Genomic DNA, 20,148 nt, shown 5'->3' on the forward strand with positions numbered 1-20,148 from the left:
CCTTACAATTTAGAAAAGTGATCAGTACTTTCTGTTAATCGTTCCTTCCGATTAATTTTATTTAGTATCATTTAATCTTAATTAGGAGTGAGAAATTAATAATTTTTATTGAATCACAAATAACACTGTTTCTACTTATTTATAAATTTAGCCTGCTATTTACTAAGAAAATATTAATCCACGCCTGACTGGCATTATATAATATAGCCAAAATATAGGGTGATATTTGTAATTGTCTCTTAAATGATAGTTTTTCATGCCACACCCTATATTATGCGTATATTATGATTTATACCTCTGTCTTTTCCCTACTTCTAATGCATCCTTTAAATAAAATATCAAAAAACATCCGGAGCTACAAAATTCTTGTGCAAACAAGAAATACACCTCTCATTGGTTCATTTTGCTGACCATCATCTTTATGTCTCTATTGCTGCCAAAGTCATTTTAAATTAATATTTTTTCCTGCTTAATTTCCGGTCAAAGCATGCAAAAAAAAAAAAAAAAATCGTGTTCATGAATTTTCCAAGATGATCTAGAAAACTCAGGCCTGGCTGCAAATCTTCATCTTTATTTCTGTTTTACTGCTGCATAGCATAATAAGCCTTCTACCGACTGAGGTATGCTCAGAATAATTTTGCAGGCACTGAGAGATTATTCTCATTACTTCACATGGAGGATTTGCGATCCAAACATTTAGGCATGTAAGAGATGTTTTGCTACAAGGTTTCAAAGATAATAATTATATTTCGCAATAAGTGCAATTTATTCAACATCGGGAAGAAAAACATTGCATGCATTTTTTCTTTTTCTTTTTCTCCTTTAATTTCTTCTGCGAAGTAAGTTCACTCTGAGACTTGCCTGTTGAGTTACTAGATATGAGATCAACAAACAATGAAACATTCAGGTAGTATTCTCAGATGTAAGATTGGCTTCGCGAATCATGCGAAGTCTCGAAATCATTCGATCTTTATCCGGAAAACTGTCTCTAATGGCTTCAGAGACTAAGAAGTTCTTTATCCATTCAGAAAGTGAAGGGTATGTCACCTCATCAATCATCTTCAGGCTAGTTATCTCCTCCATTAGACTCGCCATTTGTGCAATCCATCCAAGTGATAAATCTGCAAATCCAAGTGTCTCTCCACCAAAAAACTTTCCACCATTCAACTTTTCTTCTAAGATCTTTAGGTTCTCTGAAGCTTCTGTAAGTGCTGCTGCTTGCTTTTCTCCTTGTGAGATGAAAACTTGCCATATAGAAGGCAAGCACTGTAACAAAGACAAGATTTTGTTACAAGACATTAACTTTCTCGTATGAATAATATGGATAGATAGAAATTAGAGATATGGATAACATCATGTACCTTATCGTCTCCAAACTTAGACAAGAAACGCGCTGATGCCTTCTCATATGGATCTTTAGGCAGGATTGGATTCTCCTTCCATGTCTCCTCGATGTATTCGAGGATGATAAGAGATTCGACTATCGGCTTTCCGCCATGAACTAGCACAGGGATCTTCTTGTAAACAGGATTATACTGCAGAAGTAGTGGGCTTTTGTTTGATAAATCTTCTTCTATGATTTCATATTGGACTCCTTTTATTTCCAGTGCCCATCGGATCCTACGGACAAAAGGGCTTGACCAATTCCCAAAGAGCTTTACTTCTTCTGCTGCCATTGCTGCATCTGAAGGAAGCTTGATCCGGATTTATAATTAGCATTTACCGACTTATCTATCCTGATGTCCTAATCAACATATATTTTATCTACGATACCAGGGAATAGTCCAATGTCTATCTTCTCTTTGCTCTGCATTGTATATTCTTTGATAAGTTGAATTTTATGCCAAAAAATTTTAAAAAAAAATCTTAGAAGTGTTGATAAGTCATATGTGAGAGGTGTAGTGTGACGAGTTACTGATTGAAATTGACGTGCTATAACACTTAAACTAAAATATCAAAATAGATCCATTTTAGTCCTAAATAAAATATTTAATTGTTAACTATTTTACTTAAAAATCAATATTTTTTTAAGTAAAGCACTGATAGTTTTTATTAAAAAAATGTTGATCTTATGGATAAGTAAATCACTTACAGTTAAGTAATTTAATTAGGGCTATAATGTTAATCTTAGAAGTGTTCATAAGTCATATGTGAGAGGTGTAGTTTTACATTGGAAAGAATAAGTGTTTAGTATTCTATGTCAGCATGCTAAACAGGCATCTTGAGTTATAAAATTATTTATGCCTTTATGTGACTATTAGTCCATATGGGTGGAAGATTTGAACCAAAAATTCTCAATTTTTCTATTAACAAATACTGACTCCTTTATTTTTCAATTATATTTTTTTTTCATTTTTACACGTAATATCTAATTCATTATTTTTCAAACTCGACTCAACCTAATCTAACCTAACCATTTAATTAAATCTCTGAATGCTCAAAAAGTCAAAAACCCCCTTCTTCTTTTAATTTTTTTCTCCTATCAGCATCAATAACATCTTCATCACTGACGCTGACGCATCAAGCCTTTTTTTTCATCTCTAATGCATCAATCCTTTTCTCCTCTTCTTCCTCTCTCTTTCCTTTGCCATTGGCATTGTCCTACCATTCTCGCACATTAAATTCTAACATATATATTTCAACTTTTTTTTTGGTTCAAATTCTCTTATCCTCTTCTTCAATATTTTTGTTTAATATTATGGCTCATTGGTAACAGCACAAGACAAATCATTCAATGGTTTCAAATAATTAATATTATGATTAGTATGAACTATTTATTTTTCTCTACGGAGTTGTTGTTACATCATTATCATACACTGATCTAAAAGAAATGTGAGTAAAATCATATCTAGGAATCATACTACTTTTATAATTGAGTTGGCCAATTTATGAACCCAACATATAACTAATTTTCGTAATTATACTAGATTGATATAGTACGATATTATTTGTCATAGAAAAAAAAATTAACATAGTATTTCTCTAAAATATATACTTTTTCAAATTAGTCATTTTAAAGACATATTATATCAAATAACTTAGTGTGTTAATTAGATTTGACTAATAGAATCTAACGTGGCATGTGTAAAATAGAGGCAATATAACAATAAGAGTGTAAACAAGTTCAAAATATATATTAAATAGTATTAAACAATTCTCTACCTAGAGATAAATACACAAATCATACCCTTTATTTTACCTATTTTACCTGTTTAATCATAAAGCTCAGCAAGTATCCACTTTTACAGTCTAAAAGTAGTATACATAAAAATAATTAATTGAGGGATTTTTATAAATCACACCCTATATTTTACCTATTTTATAATTTACATCTTGTCTTTGAGGATTTTGTAACTCGAGCTCTCCTTTTCCGATATAATTCTCAATATTTAACATCCAGACGTTATTTTAACTAACTAATATCGACTAAATTACTAAAATACCTTCACCATTCTTTATTATTTTCTATCCTTCTACCATCTTCTCCACTTACGTCTTCCACAATCATTATTGTCGCTGCCACCACATTTCCTATCTCCCCAATTTTCTTCTTCTTTTTTTCTTCTTTGAGAAGAGAGAAATAGTAAAAATAATAATAATAATAATAATTTAGATATTTATAAATTAGAGAAATTTGCATATATAATATCTTATATTTTAATAAAATTTTGGTTTATACTCTATATTTGTTACTATTACAAATTAAATCCTATAATTTAACAAATATGTATAGAAATACTATGTCGTTAGATCAATTAGGTAAACTTAACTAAAATTTTAAATTAAGTTAACTATGCTAAGATAATTATGAAAAATACCCTCAACTAAGTACATTTTAGTCATTTTAGAAATAATATATTTTTATTTAATAAATATTATCACGGTGTTAGTTTAAATCTAACACAATATTTTTTTTATATATATGCCCTAAATCATAGGGGTCGATCGCAAATATAGCCTCCTGTTTGCTTTAAAAAAAATTACAACTGACTGATATTATATAATATAGTCAATGGGGTGATATCTGTAATTGTCTCTTAAATAGCAGTTTTTCCATTAACACCCTATATTATGTGTATATTATGATTTATACATTGTCTTTTCACTGCTTCTAATGCATCCTTTAAATAAAATATCAAAAAACATCCGGAGCCACAAAATTATTGTGCAAACAAGAAATACACCTCTCATCGGTTCATTTTGCTGACCATCATCTTTATGTCTCTATTGCCGCCAAAGTCATTTTAAATTAATATCTTTTTATGCTTAATTTCCGGCCAAAGCTTGCAAAAGAATTTCGTGTTCATGAATTTTCCAAGATGATCTAGAAAACTCAGGCCTGGCTGCAAATCTTCATCTTTATTTCTGTTTTACTGCTGCATAGCATAATAAGCCTTCTACCGACTGAGGTATGCTCAGAATAATTTTGCAGGCACTGAGAGATTATTCTCATTACTTCACATGGAGGATTTGCGATCCAAACATTTAGGCATGTAAGAGATGTTTTGCTACAAGGTTTCAAAGATAATAATTATATTTCGCAATAAGTGCAATTTATTCAACATCGGGAAGAAAAACACTGCATACTTCTTCTTCTTTTTTTCCTTTTCTCCTTTAATTTCTTCTGCGAAGTAAGTTCACTCTGAGACTTGCTTGTTGAGTTACTAGATATGAGATCAGCAAACAATGAAACATTCAGGTAGTATTCTCAGATGCAAGATTGGCTTCGCGAAGCCTGCGAAGCACCGAAACCATTCGATCTTTATTCGGATAACTGTCTCTAATGGCTTCAGAGATTAAGAAGTTCTTTATCCATTCAGAAAGTGAAGGGTATGTCACCTCATCAATCATCTTCAGGTTAGTTATCTCCTCCATTAGACTCACCATTTGTGCAATCCATCCAAGTGATATATCTGCAAATCCAAGTGCCTCTCCACCAAAGAACTTTCCACCATTCAACTTTTCTTCTAAGATCTTTAGGTTCTCTGAAGCTTCTGTAAGTGCTGCTGCTTGCTTTTCTCCTTGTGAGATGAAAACTTGCCATATAGAAGGCAAACACTGTAACAAAGATAAGATTTTGTTACAGGACATTAGCTTTCTCATATGAATAAAATGGATAGATAGAAGTTAGAGATATGGATAACTTCATGTACCTTATCGTCTCCAAACGTAGACAAGAAACGCGCCGATGCCTTCTCATATGGATCTTTAGGCAGGATTGGATTCTCCTTCCATGTCTCGTCGATGTATTCGAGGATGATAAGAGATTCGGCTATCGGCTTTCCGCCATGAACTAGCACAGGGACCTTCTTGTAAACAGGATTATACTGCAGAAGTAGTGGGCTTTTGTTTGATATATCTTCTTCTATGATTTCATATTGGACTCCTTTTATTTCCAGTGCCCATTGGATCCTACGGGCAAAAGGGCTTGCCCAATTCCCAAAGAGCTTTACTTCTTCTGCTGCCATTGCTGCATCTGAAGGAAACTTGATTCGGATTTATAATTAGCATTTACCGACTTATTTATCCTGATGTCCTAATCAACATATATTTTTATCTATGATACCAGGGAATAGTTCAATGTCTTTCTTCTCTTTGCTCTGCATTGTATATTCTTTGATAAGTTGAATTTTATGCCAAAGAATTTTGAAAAAAAAAATCTTAGAAGTGTTGATAAGTCATATGTGAGAGGTGTAGTGTGAGGAGTTACTGATTGAAATAGAATCAAAATGGATCCATTCTAGTCCTAAATAAAATATTTAATTGTTAACTATTTTACTTAAAAATCAATATTTTTTTAAGTAGAACACTGATAGTTTTTATTTAAAAAATGTTGATCTTATCCATTACTAAAACACTCACAGTTAAGTATTTTAATTAGGGCTACACTGTTGATCTTAGAAATGTTCGTAAGTCATGTGAGAGGTGTAATTTCACATCGGAAAGAATAAGTTTTTAGTATTCTATGTCAGCACGCTAAACAGGCATCCTGAGTTATAAAATTATTTATGCCTTTAGGTGACTATTAGTCCATATGGGTGAAAGATTTGCACAAAAAATTCTCAGTTTTTATATTAACAAATATTGACTCCTTTTATCTTTTAATTATATATATATATATTTTCATTTTTACACTTAATATCTAATTTATTATTTTTCAAACTCATCTCAACCTAATCCGACCTAACCGTTTAATTAAATCTCTATATGCTCAAAAAGTCAAAAACCCCTTCTTCGTTTAATTTTTTTTTCTTATCACCATCAATCCCAACTTCATTACTAACGCATCAAGCCTTTTTTTCATCTCTAAAGCATCAAACCTTTTTTCCTCTCCATCCTCTCTCTCCTTCTTTGGCATTGTTCTACCATTTTCACACATCAAATTCTAACATATACATTCAACTTTTTTTTGTTCAATTATCGTTCTCTTCTCCTATTCTTCAATACTTTTGTTTAATATTATGGCTCATCTGTAACAGCACAAGACAAATCATTCAATAGTTTCAAATAATTAATATTATGATTAGTATAAATTATTTATTTTTCTTTACAACTTTAGAGTTGTTACATCATTATCATACACTTACATTGATTTAAAAAAAAATATGAGTAAAATCATGACTAGGAATCATACTGTTTTTATAATTGAGTTAGCCAATTTATAAGCCCAACGATATAACTAATTTTCCTAATTATACTAGATAGATATAATATAGTATTATTTGTCATAGAAAAAAATTTTAATATAATATTTCTCTAAAATATATACTTTTTTAAATTAGTCATCTTAAAGACATATTATAGATGTAGCAATTGTTCGCCCACTGAGCAACTTTAATATTTTTCCATCTACTCCTATTCAAAATCGCTCAAGGAGAAATTAATTTATATTAAAAAATTGCTGTTTTATTTTTAAATTCACGTATAAATTATCTTATGGGATATTTACAAGGACCAGAACTAAATTAATTGGGTAAATAAGCCTGTAACTCAACCACTTGAGTATATTTGTTTTGGTATACTGATTTATAGAAAAAATTGAGACTGAGATAAAATGAGAAACTTATCTCGAGATATGTTGAGATAAAAAGAGTTTTTATTTTTATTTAGGTTTGGGTGTTTGATTAGAAAAATTGAGATAACTGTTGGAAAAAATATGAGATAATTGTGATATTTAGGATTAGGGATAAAAATAATTAAATTAACTTTATTACTCTTTTCTAGTTTAACGTAAATATATATTTATTATTTTATGTTTTATAGAAAGAAGACTCCTATTCCTAACAATACCGATTCACACCTGACTGACATTATATATAATATAGGCAAAACATAGGGTGTTATTTATAATTGTCTTGTAAATGGCAGTTTTTTTTTCATTTCACACCCTATATTTATGATTTTTACCTTGTCACTTTTTTCTTTCTGCACTACAAATTTCTCGTGCAGAGAAGGAATACACCTCTCAGAGGTTCGTTTTGTTAACCATCATCTTTATGATCTAGAAATTTCTGGCATGTATAGAGAAGGAAATCAAAAAGAAAACTAAGTTAGAATTATTAAAGTATTGGGCTGCATTAATCTTCATAGTTATTTTTGTTTTGCTGAAAGATTACAGTCTCATTTCTTCATACTTGAGGTCCTAAAATCCATGGAGGGTTTGCAATCCAAACATTTAGGCATGTAAGAGATGTTTTGCTACGAGGTTTCTAAAATAATAATTGTGTTTCACAATAAGTACTTATGATTTATTTAATGTCACCAAGAAACACTGCATATAGTTGTTTTTTGTTTTCTTCTCCAACGAGGATCCTCTCTGCTACTTTCTTGTTGAATTGCCATGAGATGAACAGACAATAGATCATTCGGGCAGTATTCTGCGATGCAAGAAAGGCAGCGTGAAGCATGCGATATTTCGAAATCATTCTAGCTTTTGATTCGGAGAGCTGCCTCTAATTGCTTCAGAGCTTGAGAAGTTCTTTATCCATTCAGAAAGTGAAGGGTATGTCACCTCATCAATCATCTTCAGGTTAATTATCTCCTCCAATAGACTCACCATGTATGCAATCCACCCAAGTGATACATCTGCAAATCCAAGTGCCTCTCCACCAAAGAACTTTCCACCATTCAACTTTTCTTCTAAGATTTTAGGTTCTCTGAAGCTGCTGTAATGGCTTCTGCTTGCTTTTCTCCTTGTGAGATGAAAACTTGCCATATAGAAGGCAAACACTGCAACAAAGATAATAACTTTCTCATATGAATAATAGGGATAGAACTCAAGAGATATGAATAACATCATGTAGGTGTCGTCTCCAAACTTGGACAAGAAATGCGCTGTTGCCCTCTCATATGGATCTTTAGGCAGGATTGGGTTCTCCTTCCATTTCTCGTTGATGTATTCGAGGATGATAAAAGATTCGGAAATCGGCTTTCCGCCATGAAATAGCACAGGGACCTTCTTATAAACAGGATTGTATAAAATTTTTAAAAAACGTATAAAATCCTATTTCACATGGATTATGACTCTTCCCAACAACAATGTCATTGTTTTATCTTCTCTTCGCTCTTCCATGTAGATTCTTTTAACGAGTTGGAATCTTATCAGGCGAAAAAAGAAGAAGATAGGTTCACATTGGAAAGAAAGCAAAAGGTAAAATGACAGAATCTATTATTTGGTACTGAGCAAAGTTTTAATTGTCTATCATCATTGTAATTAGAATTTTATTTTCACTCTTGCTTCTATTGGTACACATGATTGTGGCTGCAGAGAATCCACTCCCACGTGTCTTTTGCTCATCATCTCCGTATACTTTTGCCTCCATCAATCACTTCCGCGTAACTTAAACAAGCCCATTATTTAAAGAAAGAGAAAAGGAAAAAAGATCAAAACAAAAACAAAAAAATAATAATCAAGATTGCTTATTAGTTGCAGCCAATTGAATCTTGCGGTAGTTGCGGAAGAACTCCAGAGTCTTGTCACGAGGAGGAAGGTTGTCCTTGATAACTGGGTCTTTGAGGAAGTTATCGATCCAAGAAGAGAACCATGTGAACTTTTTAGCATTTACCACCTTGAAGCCTCCAATCTCCTCTGCAATACCTAGCCAGAAAGCCATCCAACCGAGAGCCAAGTCTGTGAATCCGATTTCATCCCCTCCAAAGAACCTCTTTCCTTCTAGTTCTTGGTCAAGAGCTCTCAACGTCACCTCCAGGTTCTCAATTTCTTTCTTTCGCTCTTCTCCTTCGCTAAAGAAGGCCTTCCTCGATGCATCGCGACACTAAACATTGTGGTTTTCATAATAATAATAATAATAATAATAATAATCCTCTATTCAAAGTAAATTCACTGTTGAAAAAAATAATAATAATATCAAAGACATTCATGCTCACCTTGTCTTCAGCGAATATGGCCCAAAAACGCGCCCTTGCTCGTTCGTAAGGATCGGTCGGTAACAAAGGTTTGTCCTTCCAGATCTCGTCGATGTATTCAATAATGACGAGCGATTCAACTACAGGCTTGAACTCGCCATGCACAAGCACTGGCACTTGCTTGTTGATAGGATTGTACTTGAGAAGAGAAGGGCTCTTGTTGCTCAAATCTTCCTCGATGTACTCGTACTTGATCCCCTTCATCTTCAAGGCCCATTCGACTCGTCGAACCGCGGGGCTCGCCCACATTCCGTAGAGCTTCACCTTCTCCTCAGCCACCATTGTGTTTTTTTAGTTTTTTCTTAATGAGAATTTGTGATGAGAATGCAAACCTTCCAGTCTCCTTGTTATATAGACTTGATTGCATAGTGGTTATTCCAGTAAGTGATAATGATGATAATCTTCTTTTTTTTTGTCAATCCAAATCACTATCCACTGAGGGATGAGAATGTGAACAACCTGCCGCAGTTTGAATATTGAGGATAGCCTTGATACTACTGTAAATTAATGAATGCATATATCAACATTGGTAGGATTTGGACATGCTATGAATTCTTAGATTTGAGTGGACAAATACACTAGCCTGACTTGGAGAGAGTTATCACAAATAGTGATTCTCTTGAGATTTAGATGGCCCACTCTTAGCTTTTGGAAGAAAAGGACTCGTCTCCATGGAGTCATTGCAGTCTTACGATCGCAACACAAAGCTTTGGTCTCATTGGGCCTTTGGAGATGTTGGAGAGGATTGGGATTTAACATCACCCAAGTGGAGAGAATGGCTTTTTGGATTTCCCCATCCTTGAAAGCAAATTCTAGGTTGTCTTCTATTGGGGAGTCTATCCTTTCCTTTCAATAATGGCCAAATGACTTTGTACCTCAATCCAAAGATGGGAGGAAGAAAAACTTATCTCCAATTTGTGATGGTTAAGGTTCTCATCATATATTCGCCATGTGGATAACTACTAAGGTGATGTTCTTGCTTGTCTTGCAGCTAATGAGGGAATGATTTGAATCTTTGGACTCGTTCTATTTGTGAGCTGCCTCAAACTCAAGGTTGGAACAACTTATCTAAAGTTTGTGAAGATTCATGTTTATCATTAGCTAGTTGCTTTTATCCCATAAGATATGGCTACTATTAATTTGGATAAATTTTAAAGTGCTGTTCTTGCCTGTCCTGTATCTAATGCTGGAATCATCTTGGAAATTTTACTTGCTATATTAGTGAGCTGAAACTACCAACTTTGAAGTAGTTTCATGATTCCATCCTTCTACTTGTTCTCTTTCTCTATTTCATATTACTTTTCCTTACTAGTAGTTAATATTCAAAGCATCAAAGTATAAGAGGTATAGCCAATGATCAATCTTCTTACTATGTGCTCAGTTGGTTGGTTTGGTCACCAAACAGTATGCAAAGGTAAGGGGGTTTTGTGGTATTGTTGTAAATATAGAATCTGGATAGGTAATGGATTTAAATGTAAATTTGAAACTTTATACTGAATAGTACAAATTTTACATCATTTGACAAAAATATCATATGACAACTGACAAGGTATAAAGAATAAAAATAAAATTAGTTAAAACCACCCTATATTTTGCCTTTATTATTATTATTAGCATTCTACTACATAGGTATAACATACAATTGACTTAATTATACATACAAAATAATCTAATACTCTAACCGTTAAAGTCAAACGATAAATATTTTATGTATTTAAATTTTTTATTTTTAAAAGTAATAAAATATTCTATATTTCATGGTCTGCTAGGTTATATTTTTGAAACATTAACAATAAGATGCAGAAATTAAATAAGTAACCATATAATAAGGTGTGAATAATAAATAACAGAGACAAAACATATGTGTTTTTAATAAATAATCCAAATATAACACTGCCTATGTCAGTATAAATTTTTTATTTTAAAGAAAATTACAATAGTGGGCTTACTAAAAGCCAATGCGTTCTTAATTCTTATATGAATCACGTCTGCAAACAAAAACAATGGCATAAGATTCATGGGAAGCCCATCTACCTCACCTACTATTACGTGGACAAATGGCTTCCACATACTTCCCGCGTTTGAGCCACAAATCTCTCACTTTGGTGTAACTTCTCCTCTCCAATCCTCAAGATCACAACTCACTCTGCTAAAAGAAAATGCTACGTGTTGCAAAACTTTCTCTTCAAAAATGGCCAGGAAGAGCATTTGATGCTCTCATCTCAGCCATTAGCGGCATTGTTTTCGCTTTGTTAGATCTCTTAGATTTCATCCTTTGTTTCTTCTATAGATTTGTTGATGGTGTTCTCGAGGAGAATCCAGTCCCATGTTACTGTTATCATAACAGAGGAAAACAGGGGATTCTAGATGTAGAGGAAGAGGAGGAGGAGGAGGTTTCTGAGACTTTGTATGGGAGGAGAAACTTTTTTAGGCAAATGGATCTTCTCAGTTTGAAGGAGAGGAGTAATGGAGGAGGAGAAGGAGGAGGAGGAGGGAAGTTGAGGTCTAGTAGATGGTCGGATTGCGGCTGCGAGTCTTGTGTTTCATGGCAGGGGAAGGGGGAGGAGAAGCTCCATTTGGTTGTGAGAGAACCATCTCAGGGTAAGAGAAAAGCAAACGTATGAATTTTTTTTCCTTTTTTGATTGAATAGAACTAAGATGTTGGGTTTTTATATTATTCATTTTTGTGCTTAAGTTTCTAGAATGGATGTCATTATCCTGTTCTTTTTTGCAATAGACTAATCTTTTGTTATTTTTTTGTTAAATTTATTCGGGGTTATTTATTTCTAAGTTTATCCAGAGTACAATAATTTGATCTCTTATGACCGAGTATGTGAATATATGATTTTGCAAAGCCTGATATATTTCCATGATGCATTCAACTAGTAAAATGATATCTTTGAATGTAAGAATTTATCTCATACTGAAGCTTCTATTTTACAATTCATACTTCTCTGAAGCAAATTTCTTATTAGTTTTTATGGATATTTTAGCTGATTCTGATTAATGCTATGTGCGTTTTCCAGCAAGGAGCATTAGGCAAAATGTCTCTCCTGAGAATGTGGTCTTCATACATGGATTCCTTTCTTCTTCATCATTTTGGACACAAACAGTTTTCCCATATCTTTCTGAAGCTACAACACTGCATTTTAGGATGTTTGCACTGGATCTCTTAGGTTTCGGCAGAAGCCCGAAGCCTTCGAATTGCTTGTATCGAGTAAAAGAACATCGAGAAATGATCGAGACATCGGTAATTGAACAGTTTCGGTTAAAATCCTTCCACATAGTTGCTCACTCAATGGGTTGTATAATTGCACTGGCCTTGGCTTCAAAGTATCCAGAATCAGTTAAATCAATTACATTGGTTGCACCGGTGAGTACCATGATCTGGAATCAATAGGGTCGTTTTCCTGCTTGCAATTTGCTAACATTGATTCTTTATATTTAGCCATACTTCCCCTCAAATGAAATGAAACAATGCTACACTCCTCTGAACAAACTAGCTGGGAGAAAAGTTTGGCCACCACTACTCTTGGTATCTTCAATCATGTCATGGTATGAACACCTGGGCAGAACTGTTTGCTTTCTTTTCTGCAGAAATCACTTGATATGGGAATGGATTATAGGATTAATCACAAGAAGAAGGTAACCATGTTCATAAATAAAAGTTCTAGCTATTCAGACTGTACAGCAATGACCCTATTATTAACTAAGGGCACAAATACTTTTCTCTTCAGGGATCTCAATTTCCTAGTCAGAGACATGACTCAGCATACACATCATTCAGCTTGGCATACAATGCACAATGTGATATGTGGAGGGGCAAAGTTACAAGATAAGTACTTGGAAGTTGTGAAGAGAGCAGGAATCTCACTGAGAATAATCCATGGCGACAAAGATCAAGTGGTACCAGTAGAATGCAGCCACAACATGAAATCAAAAGTTCCATTTGCAGATCTCCAAATTCTTAATGATGCTGATCACAATACTGTAATTGTCGGTAGGGAAAAGAGTTTTTCAAGGGACTTAGAAAAGTTCTGGCTCTATTCTGGAATTTAAAGAGAATCTTAATATGATATTGTCATAATAGATGCATACCGAAACCATAATACTTTTTTCCCTGCCAGAAGTTCTGTTATATGAAATTATAATGTTTGACCTCCTACATAATTGCTATTGGACATTTTCCTAGAACATACCTTAGCTCGAACAAGTATGATGCCTTTACTATGAAGAGTTTCTAAATATAAAACAGCAGATTTCATAGCTCAAATATTCTAATCAGTAGTTTTGAGTCACCTATTGTAAGAGTCTTCAAGTATTGCCTGACTCTATTGGTGACTCCATTGGTGGCTTCTCTAATCTCTCAATATTGGACCTCAACCAATACACGAGTGTTCAAGCATTGTCTGACTCCATTGTGGCCTGTCTAATCTCTCAACATTGAAATGCACTGATTGCATGAGGCTTCAAGCATTGCTTGACTCCGTTGGTGGTCTATCTAATCTCTCATTATTAGACCTCACCTGTTGCGAGAGTCTTCAAACATTGCCTGACTTCATTGGTGGCCTCTCTAATCTCTCGGTATTAAACCTCACCTGTTTCTGTAGTCTTCATGCATTGCCTGACTCCATTGGTGGCCTCTCTAATCTCTCGATATTGAACCTCACCTGTTGCTGCAGTCATCATGCATTGCCTGACTCCATTGGTAGCCTCTCTAATCTCTCAATATTAGACCTTAGCAGGTGCTGGAGTCTTCAAGCATTACTTGACTCTATTGGTAGCCTCTCTAATCTTTCAAAATTGGACCTCACCTATTGTGAAAGTCTTCAAGCATTGCCTGACTCCATTGGTGGCCTCTCTAATCTCTCTGCATTATATCTCTCCCATTGCTTGCGTCTGAAGTGCATGCCCTCCGGGATAGGAAAATTGAGCCACCTCCGAACACTTCCAGTCTGTGTGCTCGGTGACAAGAACAATTGCAGCCTTAGAGAGCTCAGCAGCCTGAATCTCGAAGGTAAATTATATATGAAGAATCTGGAAAACATGAAGAATGTCAAAGAGGCGAAGGAAGCTAACTTGATACAAAAGCAGGGCCTTAAGAGCACTGAGATTGTCATGGAATCTGGATGCTTACCAGAAGCCAGGAGAAGCTAGCTCTGAGAAGATTAATGAAGATGGAAAAAACGTGCAAGAAATTGTTGAAGCACTTGCAGTACAAGATAGGGATGTTGATACCGAATTCATTGAAGATGTGCTCGAGAACCTCCAGCCACACGTAACGTTGGCCGTATTGAAGATAGAAGAGTACCTGGGCAGAGTGTTTCCGAGATGGCTGATGGAGCTCCCAGTTCCAAATCTGGCGAAGCTCACATTAAAAAGTTGTATGAGATGCGAGATTCTCCCACAATTCAGACTGCTACACAATATTAATAAACTAGAATTGAACACTCTTCTTCGTGTCCAGTGTCTTCCGGCGCTCGGGCAGATGCGTTCTCTGCGTATCCTAAAGCTCTACGTTCTTCCTGGCATCAAGTGCTTGGGCTCCGAGTTGTACGACGGTGACGGTGCATTCCCGGCATTGGAGGACTTAGATTTGGCATGCATGCCTGAGTTAGAGGAGTGGTCTAGAACAGCCGAAGTAGAATTCCTTCCTCGCCTTTTTAGGTTGGGCCTAGTAGAATGTCCAAAACTCAAAGCTCTTCCCTCTGATTTTCAATCTGTTCAGGTGCTGGCCATGTATCCGGATGATGAATTGTTCCTATCTTCCCTCCAAAGTGGTGCATTTCCAAATATTGATCGTCCAGAAATGAAGTTCCGCGTGGACAGAATGATATCTTCTTTGCCTCCAGTTCTAAGCGGCGTATCAATGCCGCGGCATCTGGGCGGCGACGGCACTGACCCTTACTCCCAGGGGTCATCACTGAAGAGCTGACCAACTCCGTGGCAGAGAGAGAGAGAGAGAGAGAAATGTGATGTTTACCAAACTTACACTTAAAAGGGTCTTCCGCCTCTTTCTCTAAGATCTGTCATTATGTCTCTCTACGATTCATTTTCCTTTCTATTGTATAATGCTATTATATTATGAAATCATATTTGGTCTAGTAAAGTATCCATTGTGCATAATGGAAGCTCCGATTCAGATGTTGTCCCCCCCTTGCATTTGCTACCAAATCAATCACCAAATTCCTTTAACCAATAGAAAGGCAGAGTGAGATCCCAATTCTACTTGATGCAAAGTAACCTCTTGGAAGATAGTACTGTTTCATATTTGTAGACTGATCCCTTTCCCCTGGACTTCTCCATGACTGCATTCCTTGCCCGAAGAGCTCCCTCCCAATCACGCCCACTGCACGTGCACTACTTATCGGACCCTTCTATCATGGGCTACTTCGAAGAGGAGTAACGGAGGAAAAGGAAGAGAGGAGTTGAGGTCGAGGAAGTGGTCGGATTGCGGCTGCGGGTGTTGTGTATCATGGGCTTTCATGCCTCCACCTGGTTGCGAGAGAACCATCTCTAGCATTTGTTTGCCTAAATTTCTAGAATGGATATCCTGTTTTGTTATACTAAGCTAGTTCCAAGATACCTGCTTTGTTACATTTTTGTTAGTAATGAGAATATTCAGAGCAAATTACTGTGATTATTATGTTGTTTATCACCAACCAAAGAGGAACTTTGATCCTTTTTACCATATTTTTTGTCTAATTCAAAAAAAAAATCTTTATTCTAATAAAGAGTCTTCATAAGGATATAACATCATGTAATGGATATACAGAAAATAAAAAAAAGCTACATCTGATATTTCGTAATATGAAAGCGATAACCTTTGAATTATGACTTGCATTTTGTTTTTCTTTGAGACAAAAGATCTTCCAGAAAATTGATTCACAGATGAATAGAAATATAGATGAATCCAACAATAGAGATTTACCATGAATCAAATGAAGATCTAGTAGACAAAAAGCAAAGAGAAACCAGCAAGTGCAAAACAATTGATGAGAATGCAGCTGCGGGTTTTATTTTTTTCTCCTGTTTATTTTTCCCAGCAGTACCAATAGTTAAATCCTCATTCAGCAGACCTCATTACCAGTATAATTCCTTTGCCCGAAGAAAGTGTTTGACAGACTCTTGCATAAGTGATACATAAATTTACCTAATGAAAACTGAAAGTACTCACTAAATGAGCTTTCCTATATTCTTAAAAGAGAGTGAATATTTCAATAGTTGGATAAATGTACAGATGCAAAAACAGAGCCAGATAAAAGGGTTGTTACTTCATGATCATCCGTATGCAGGTATCAGGAATATGAACAATTTTATGTCAGTCCTCTCCTACATCTTTTTCGCATTTTCTTTCCAACAGTGGACAATTTATAATGTTCAGAAACTGAAGAGCTGTATGGTTCTGCAAACCTTGAGGTAAAGAGACTAATCTGGGACATCTACAGATGTCTAGAACTTCAAGCAACCTGAGTTCTTCAAGCCATTCTGGCAAGGTAGACAAATTAATACAACCGTATAGGTACAAGCGTCGAAGTGATACTAGGTGTCGTATACTCTGGGGAACGCTAGTCATCTCTTTACAATTGCAAAGAAACAAGTCCTCAAGGTCAGTGAGGTATTGCAGTCCCTTCCACCCACTTGAAGCTTCACAATTCCAGATGTCCAGCTCCCTGAGGGAAGGACGACGTAATGATTCGAATGACTGCAACTCTTCTCTTTCCAAATTGGATGATGCTTTTAATATTAGCTCTATATTGCTGTCAATGACCTTCATGTGAACAACTGAAACGGGAAGGCAAGGCTGTGGCTTCAACTTGGGACATGCGATGACTACGAGTTTGGTAAGGCAAGGAAGCACTTCATTCCCGCTATTGTCTTCCGGTACCAACCACTCCTCCAAATTAGGCATAAAAGAGAAACTGAGGATCTCCAAACATGGAAAGATAGTACAAGTAGTGCTACCAGTTCCATAGAATTCTTTACCGACATAAGTAACTGCAGGCATTTTCTCTATCTCAAGAACTTTAAGAAGCGGCAGTTGGCCTAGTGGTGGAAGTTGCTTGCAACTATTGATATTAGATAGAGTGACTTGAACAAGATTAGGAAGCAATATTTCTATCCCTGAAACTAACCAACCTGGAAACTTGGTGCTTCTGTAGCCATCTAATTCCAACTTCTCTAGATTTCTATGTGGGTGGAGAGCCTCTAGCACTGCTTCATCCATATGCTCTTCTGATTGCGGACATTTCCATGACAATACCAATGACTGCAATTTCTGCTTCTTCTTCAGCTTTGCTTGTTTAACGTCATTTATGTTTCGTAAGTTCTCAAGATTGCAGATATGTAGCCCGCCCCGGAGTAGGTTTAAGTTTTGCAGCTCCATGATGCTAGCTCCATGGTTGCTATCAAAAAATCTAGGCAAAGTTTGCAGCTTGATCAGTTGTCCAATTCCTTCAGGAAAACATATCAAGGAATCGCACCCACTGACCCTTAGATGTGTCAGGTTTTTCATTGCTTTCAAATTTGCAGGTAACTCACGAACTCTAATGCAGTTCTCGAGGTCCAGTGTCTCAAGATATATTAACCGGCAAAGAGATTGGGGTAATGACTGAAGCTTAGAACAATATGACAGCTTAATAATCCGAAGATTTAGAAGGCCTCCAATAGATCTTGGTAATGTTTCAATCTTTGTTTGTGAAAGGTCAAGGTACCTCAAATGTTTTAATTTGCTGATGTAAACTGGCAGAACTGTTATGCTACTTTGACTAATATCGAGTGTGCGCAAGCTTGTTAAAGATATAAATAGTTTTTCAGGAACATATCTGATTCCTTCTAACCTGCTCAGGGAAAGAAGTGCCCTTAACTTCTTATATTTGCATACATCTGGAAATGATAGCATCTCATTACCTACCAGCGACAGATACCGGCAGTCTCCAGCTGTAATAGCTGTTTTTCTTCCCCCCATGGTCATGAATTCGTCCCCAGAAACAGACTGTATGAGGTCATGAATTAAGTCATGCATCCTGTATGTCACCTTGGGAGAATGATGGGTATTTTCAACATATTGAAAGAACGACCTTGCCATCAAGTTAGTGAAGAACTCATTGCCAATATCTTCAGCTGGGTAACTGCCATCTGAAGGAATTAATCCTTCTGCTATCCATAGCATAATTAGTTTTTCTTTGTCAAAATCATGATCTTTCGGAAACAACGAACAATAAACCAAGCATTGCTTCAGATGAGATGGCAAATGACTATAGCTCAAACTTAAAGCAGATAAAACTCCGTTTTCATCTTCAGGCAATTCCCAGATTTCACTATCTCTCACAGCCAACCAATCACAAGTATCTCTTTTGAAACGCATTAGGCTTCCTAGTGCCTTGGCAGCTAAGGGGATGCCACCACACTTGTTGACAATCTCCTTTCCAATTGCTACAAAGCTCGGGGCCTGCTGTTCATTTCCTCCTATGCCAAACGCCCTTTGTTTGAACAAATTCCAGCAGTCATCATCTGATAAAACTCCCAAATGGTATGGTCTGGTAGGACCCATTATTGAAGCCACCTTTTCGTTTCTAGTGGTCACAATGATTCTACTTCCCTTCCTTCCTCCTCTTAACAAGACCTTCAATCTGTCCCACTTCTCTTCATCCTCATTCCATACATCATCCAGCACAAGCAAAAATCTCTTCTCATTCAGCACTTCATGTACGCGATAATGCATAGTTTCTAATTCGAAAAAATCACACTTATCGCCGGTGGAAGATTCCACGAGCGCCCTTATGATCCTCTTCAGATCAAAATTTTCAGATACACAGATCCAGATCCGAAGTTCAAAATGTCGCTTGGTCCTCTCATCATTGAAGGCCAATTGTCCGAGTGTAGTCTTTCCAAGGCCCCCCATGCCACATATAGGAATGACATAGGGATCCTCTTCGACCTCTGTTTCAATTAGAAGCCTAATCATCCTCTCTCTATCCTCATCTCTGCCATAAACTTGAAGCTCATCTACAGCAGAAACTGTCACCCTGTTGTTGAACTCCAGCCGCCTGTCCGAGACAGCTTGTTCCTTCATGTGAAACTTTGTCCTCTCAGACGAAACTGCATCAAGCCTCTTCCCGACCTGTTTAATCCTATTACCCAACTTATAACGATGCACAATTGGATTCGACTGCAAAAAAAAGTTGCTCACCCTTCTCACCATTCCGTCGTTGGCTCCCAACTTTCGCCGGAGAGTTACCAAAGAGAACTCATCGAGGACATCATCTGCATCGTAAGCTGCATCCTTGAGCTTCTTTATCCAATCACACATGGCTTTATCCTTCATTTCCCTTTCCTCAGCGTCTTGGAGGACTGCATAAACTGTTGACATAGTGCTCCTCAGGTTCTCCAACTCTTCGTGAACACCGTATAGCTGAGCAAATTCATCTGTGATGATTGTTGCTATTTTCTGAGCCACAACCTTGACAACAGCTGATGCAACTGCATCTGCCATTGTTTCTGTTTCCTTCACTGAGCAGTCCCAGCTACTGAAGGAGATGGCTCACAATCAACTCGTAACAGTCTAATTCCCCCGGGAAACAGAAGCACACGGATCACACAGTCTAATTAGCTTTTGCTTCTCTTCAGCTATGAAATGAAATCATGAAGAAGTGGACATCCCATCTCAAAAGTCAACGCTATATGTGCTTAAATTTATTATGGAAAGACAGCTACTGTTGA

General features: G+C 36.1%; 5 protein-coding genes across 5 annotated transcripts; 1 reads left to right on the forward strand and 4 right to left on the reverse strand.

The window, feature by feature from the left end:
• Nucleotides 1–714: 714 nt before the first annotated feature.
• Nucleotides 715–1,727, reverse strand: LOC140782853 (glutathione transferase GST 23-like). Its single transcript, XM_073129681.1, has 2 exons — nucleotides 1,362–1,727; nucleotides 715–1,266 (listed from the first exon to the last, which is right to left on the reverse strand). The coding sequence occupies exons 1-2, from the start codon at nucleotides 1,674–1,676 to the stop codon at nucleotides 904–906; spliced, it is 678 nt and encodes a 225-aa protein (XP_072985782.1). The 5' UTR covers nucleotides 1,677–1,727; the 3' UTR covers nucleotides 715–903.
• Nucleotides 1,728–4,516: 2,789 nt separating this feature from the next.
• Nucleotides 4,517–5,520, reverse strand: LOC140781038 (glutathione transferase GST 23-like). Its single transcript, XM_073126802.1, has 2 exons — nucleotides 5,154–5,520; nucleotides 4,517–5,058 (listed from the first exon to the last, which is right to left on the reverse strand). The coding sequence occupies exons 1-2, from the start codon at nucleotides 5,466–5,468 to the stop codon at nucleotides 4,696–4,698; spliced, it is 678 nt and encodes a 225-aa protein (XP_072982903.1). The 5' UTR covers nucleotides 5,469–5,520; the 3' UTR covers nucleotides 4,517–4,695.
• A 3,162-nt stretch (nucleotides 5,521–8,682) lies between these two features.
• On the reverse strand, nucleotides 8,683–9,870 carry LOC140782435 (glutathione transferase GST 23-like). The gene is made up of 2 exons (XM_073128988.1): nucleotides 9,388–9,870; nucleotides 8,683–9,275 (listed from the first exon to the last, which is right to left on the reverse strand). The coding sequence occupies exons 1-2, from the start codon at nucleotides 9,706–9,708 to the stop codon at nucleotides 8,910–8,912; spliced, it is 687 nt and encodes a 228-aa protein (XP_072985089.1). The 5' UTR covers nucleotides 9,709–9,870; the 3' UTR covers nucleotides 8,683–8,909.
• Nucleotides 9,871–11,431: 1,561 nt separating this feature from the next.
• LOC140781101 (probable lysophospholipase BODYGUARD 4) lies at nucleotides 11,432–13,596 on the forward strand. Its single transcript, XM_073126905.1, has 4 exons — nucleotides 11,432–12,027; nucleotides 12,453–12,799; nucleotides 12,875–13,071; nucleotides 13,164–13,596. Exons 1-4 carry the CDS (start codon nucleotides 11,586–11,588, stop codon nucleotides 13,483–13,485), a joined length of 1,308 nt encoding a protein of 435 aa, XP_072983006.1. The 5' UTR covers nucleotides 11,432–11,585; the 3' UTR covers nucleotides 13,486–13,596.
• Nucleotides 13,597–16,622: 3,026 nt separating this feature from the next.
• Nucleotides 16,623–20,058, reverse strand: LOC140781094 (disease resistance protein RGA2-like). Its single transcript, XM_073126893.1, has one exon. It carries the CDS (start codon nucleotides 19,919–19,921, stop codon nucleotides 16,748–16,750), a length of 3,174 nt encoding a protein of 1,057 aa, XP_072982994.1. The 5' UTR covers nucleotides 19,922–20,058; the 3' UTR covers nucleotides 16,623–16,747.
• Between the last annotated feature and the right edge of the window lie 90 nt (nucleotides 20,059–20,148).

Source organism: Typha latifolia, chromosome 2 (assembly GCF_019914945.1).
Source record: "Typha latifolia isolate L0001 chromosome 2, TyphaL0001v2, whole genome shotgun sequence".
NCBI classification, from domain to species: domain Eukaryota; kingdom Viridiplantae; phylum Streptophyta; class Magnoliopsida; order Poales; family Typhaceae; genus Typha; species Typha latifolia.

What these genes read in the sequence shown, in the direction of transcription:
- LOC140782853 (XM_073129681.1), bottom strand. Translation starts at nt 1,676, where the DNA reads ATGGCAGCAGAAGAAGTAAAGCTCTTTGGGAATTGGTCAAGCCCTTTT. An exon ending in CTAAGTTTGGAGACGATAAG is followed by an intron (nt 1,267 to 1,361) that starts GTACATGATGTT and finishes TCTTTGTTACAG; the next exon opens with TGCTTGCCTTCTATATGGCA.
- LOC140781038 (XM_073126802.1), bottom strand. Translation starts at nt 5,468, where the DNA reads ATGGCAGCAGAAGAAGTAAAGCTCTTTGGGAATTGGGCAAGCCCTTTT. An exon ending in CTACGTTTGGAGACGATAAG is followed by an intron (nt 5,059 to 5,153) that starts GTACATGAAGTT and finishes TCTTTGTTACAG; the next exon opens with TGTTTGCCTTCTATATGGCA.
- LOC140782435 (XM_073128988.1), bottom strand. Translation starts at nt 9,708, where the DNA reads ATGGTGGCTGAGGAGAAGGTGAAGCTCTACGGAATGTGGGCGAGCCCC. An exon ending in CCATATTCGCTGAAGACAAG is followed by an intron (nt 9,276 to 9,387) that starts GTGAGCATGAAT and finishes CACAATGTTTAG; the next exon opens with TGTCGCGATGCATCGAGGAA.
- LOC140781101 (XM_073126905.1), top strand. Translation starts at nt 11,586, where the DNA reads ATGCTACGTGTTGCAAAACTTTCTCTTCAAAAATGGCCAGGAAGAGCA. An exon ending in TGTGAGAGAACCATCTCAGG is followed by an intron (nt 12,028 to 12,452) that starts GTAAGAGAAAAG and finishes TGCGTTTTCCAG; the next exon opens with CAAGGAGCATTAGGCAAAAT. An exon ending in CAATTACATTGGTTGCACCG is followed by an intron (nt 12,800 to 12,874) that starts GTGAGTACCATG and finishes CTTTATATTTAG; the next exon opens with CCATACTTCCCCTCAAATGA.
- LOC140781094 (XM_073126893.1), bottom strand. Translation starts at nt 19,921, where the DNA reads ATGGCAGATGCAGTTGCATCAGCTGTTGTCAAGGTTGTGGCTCAGAAA.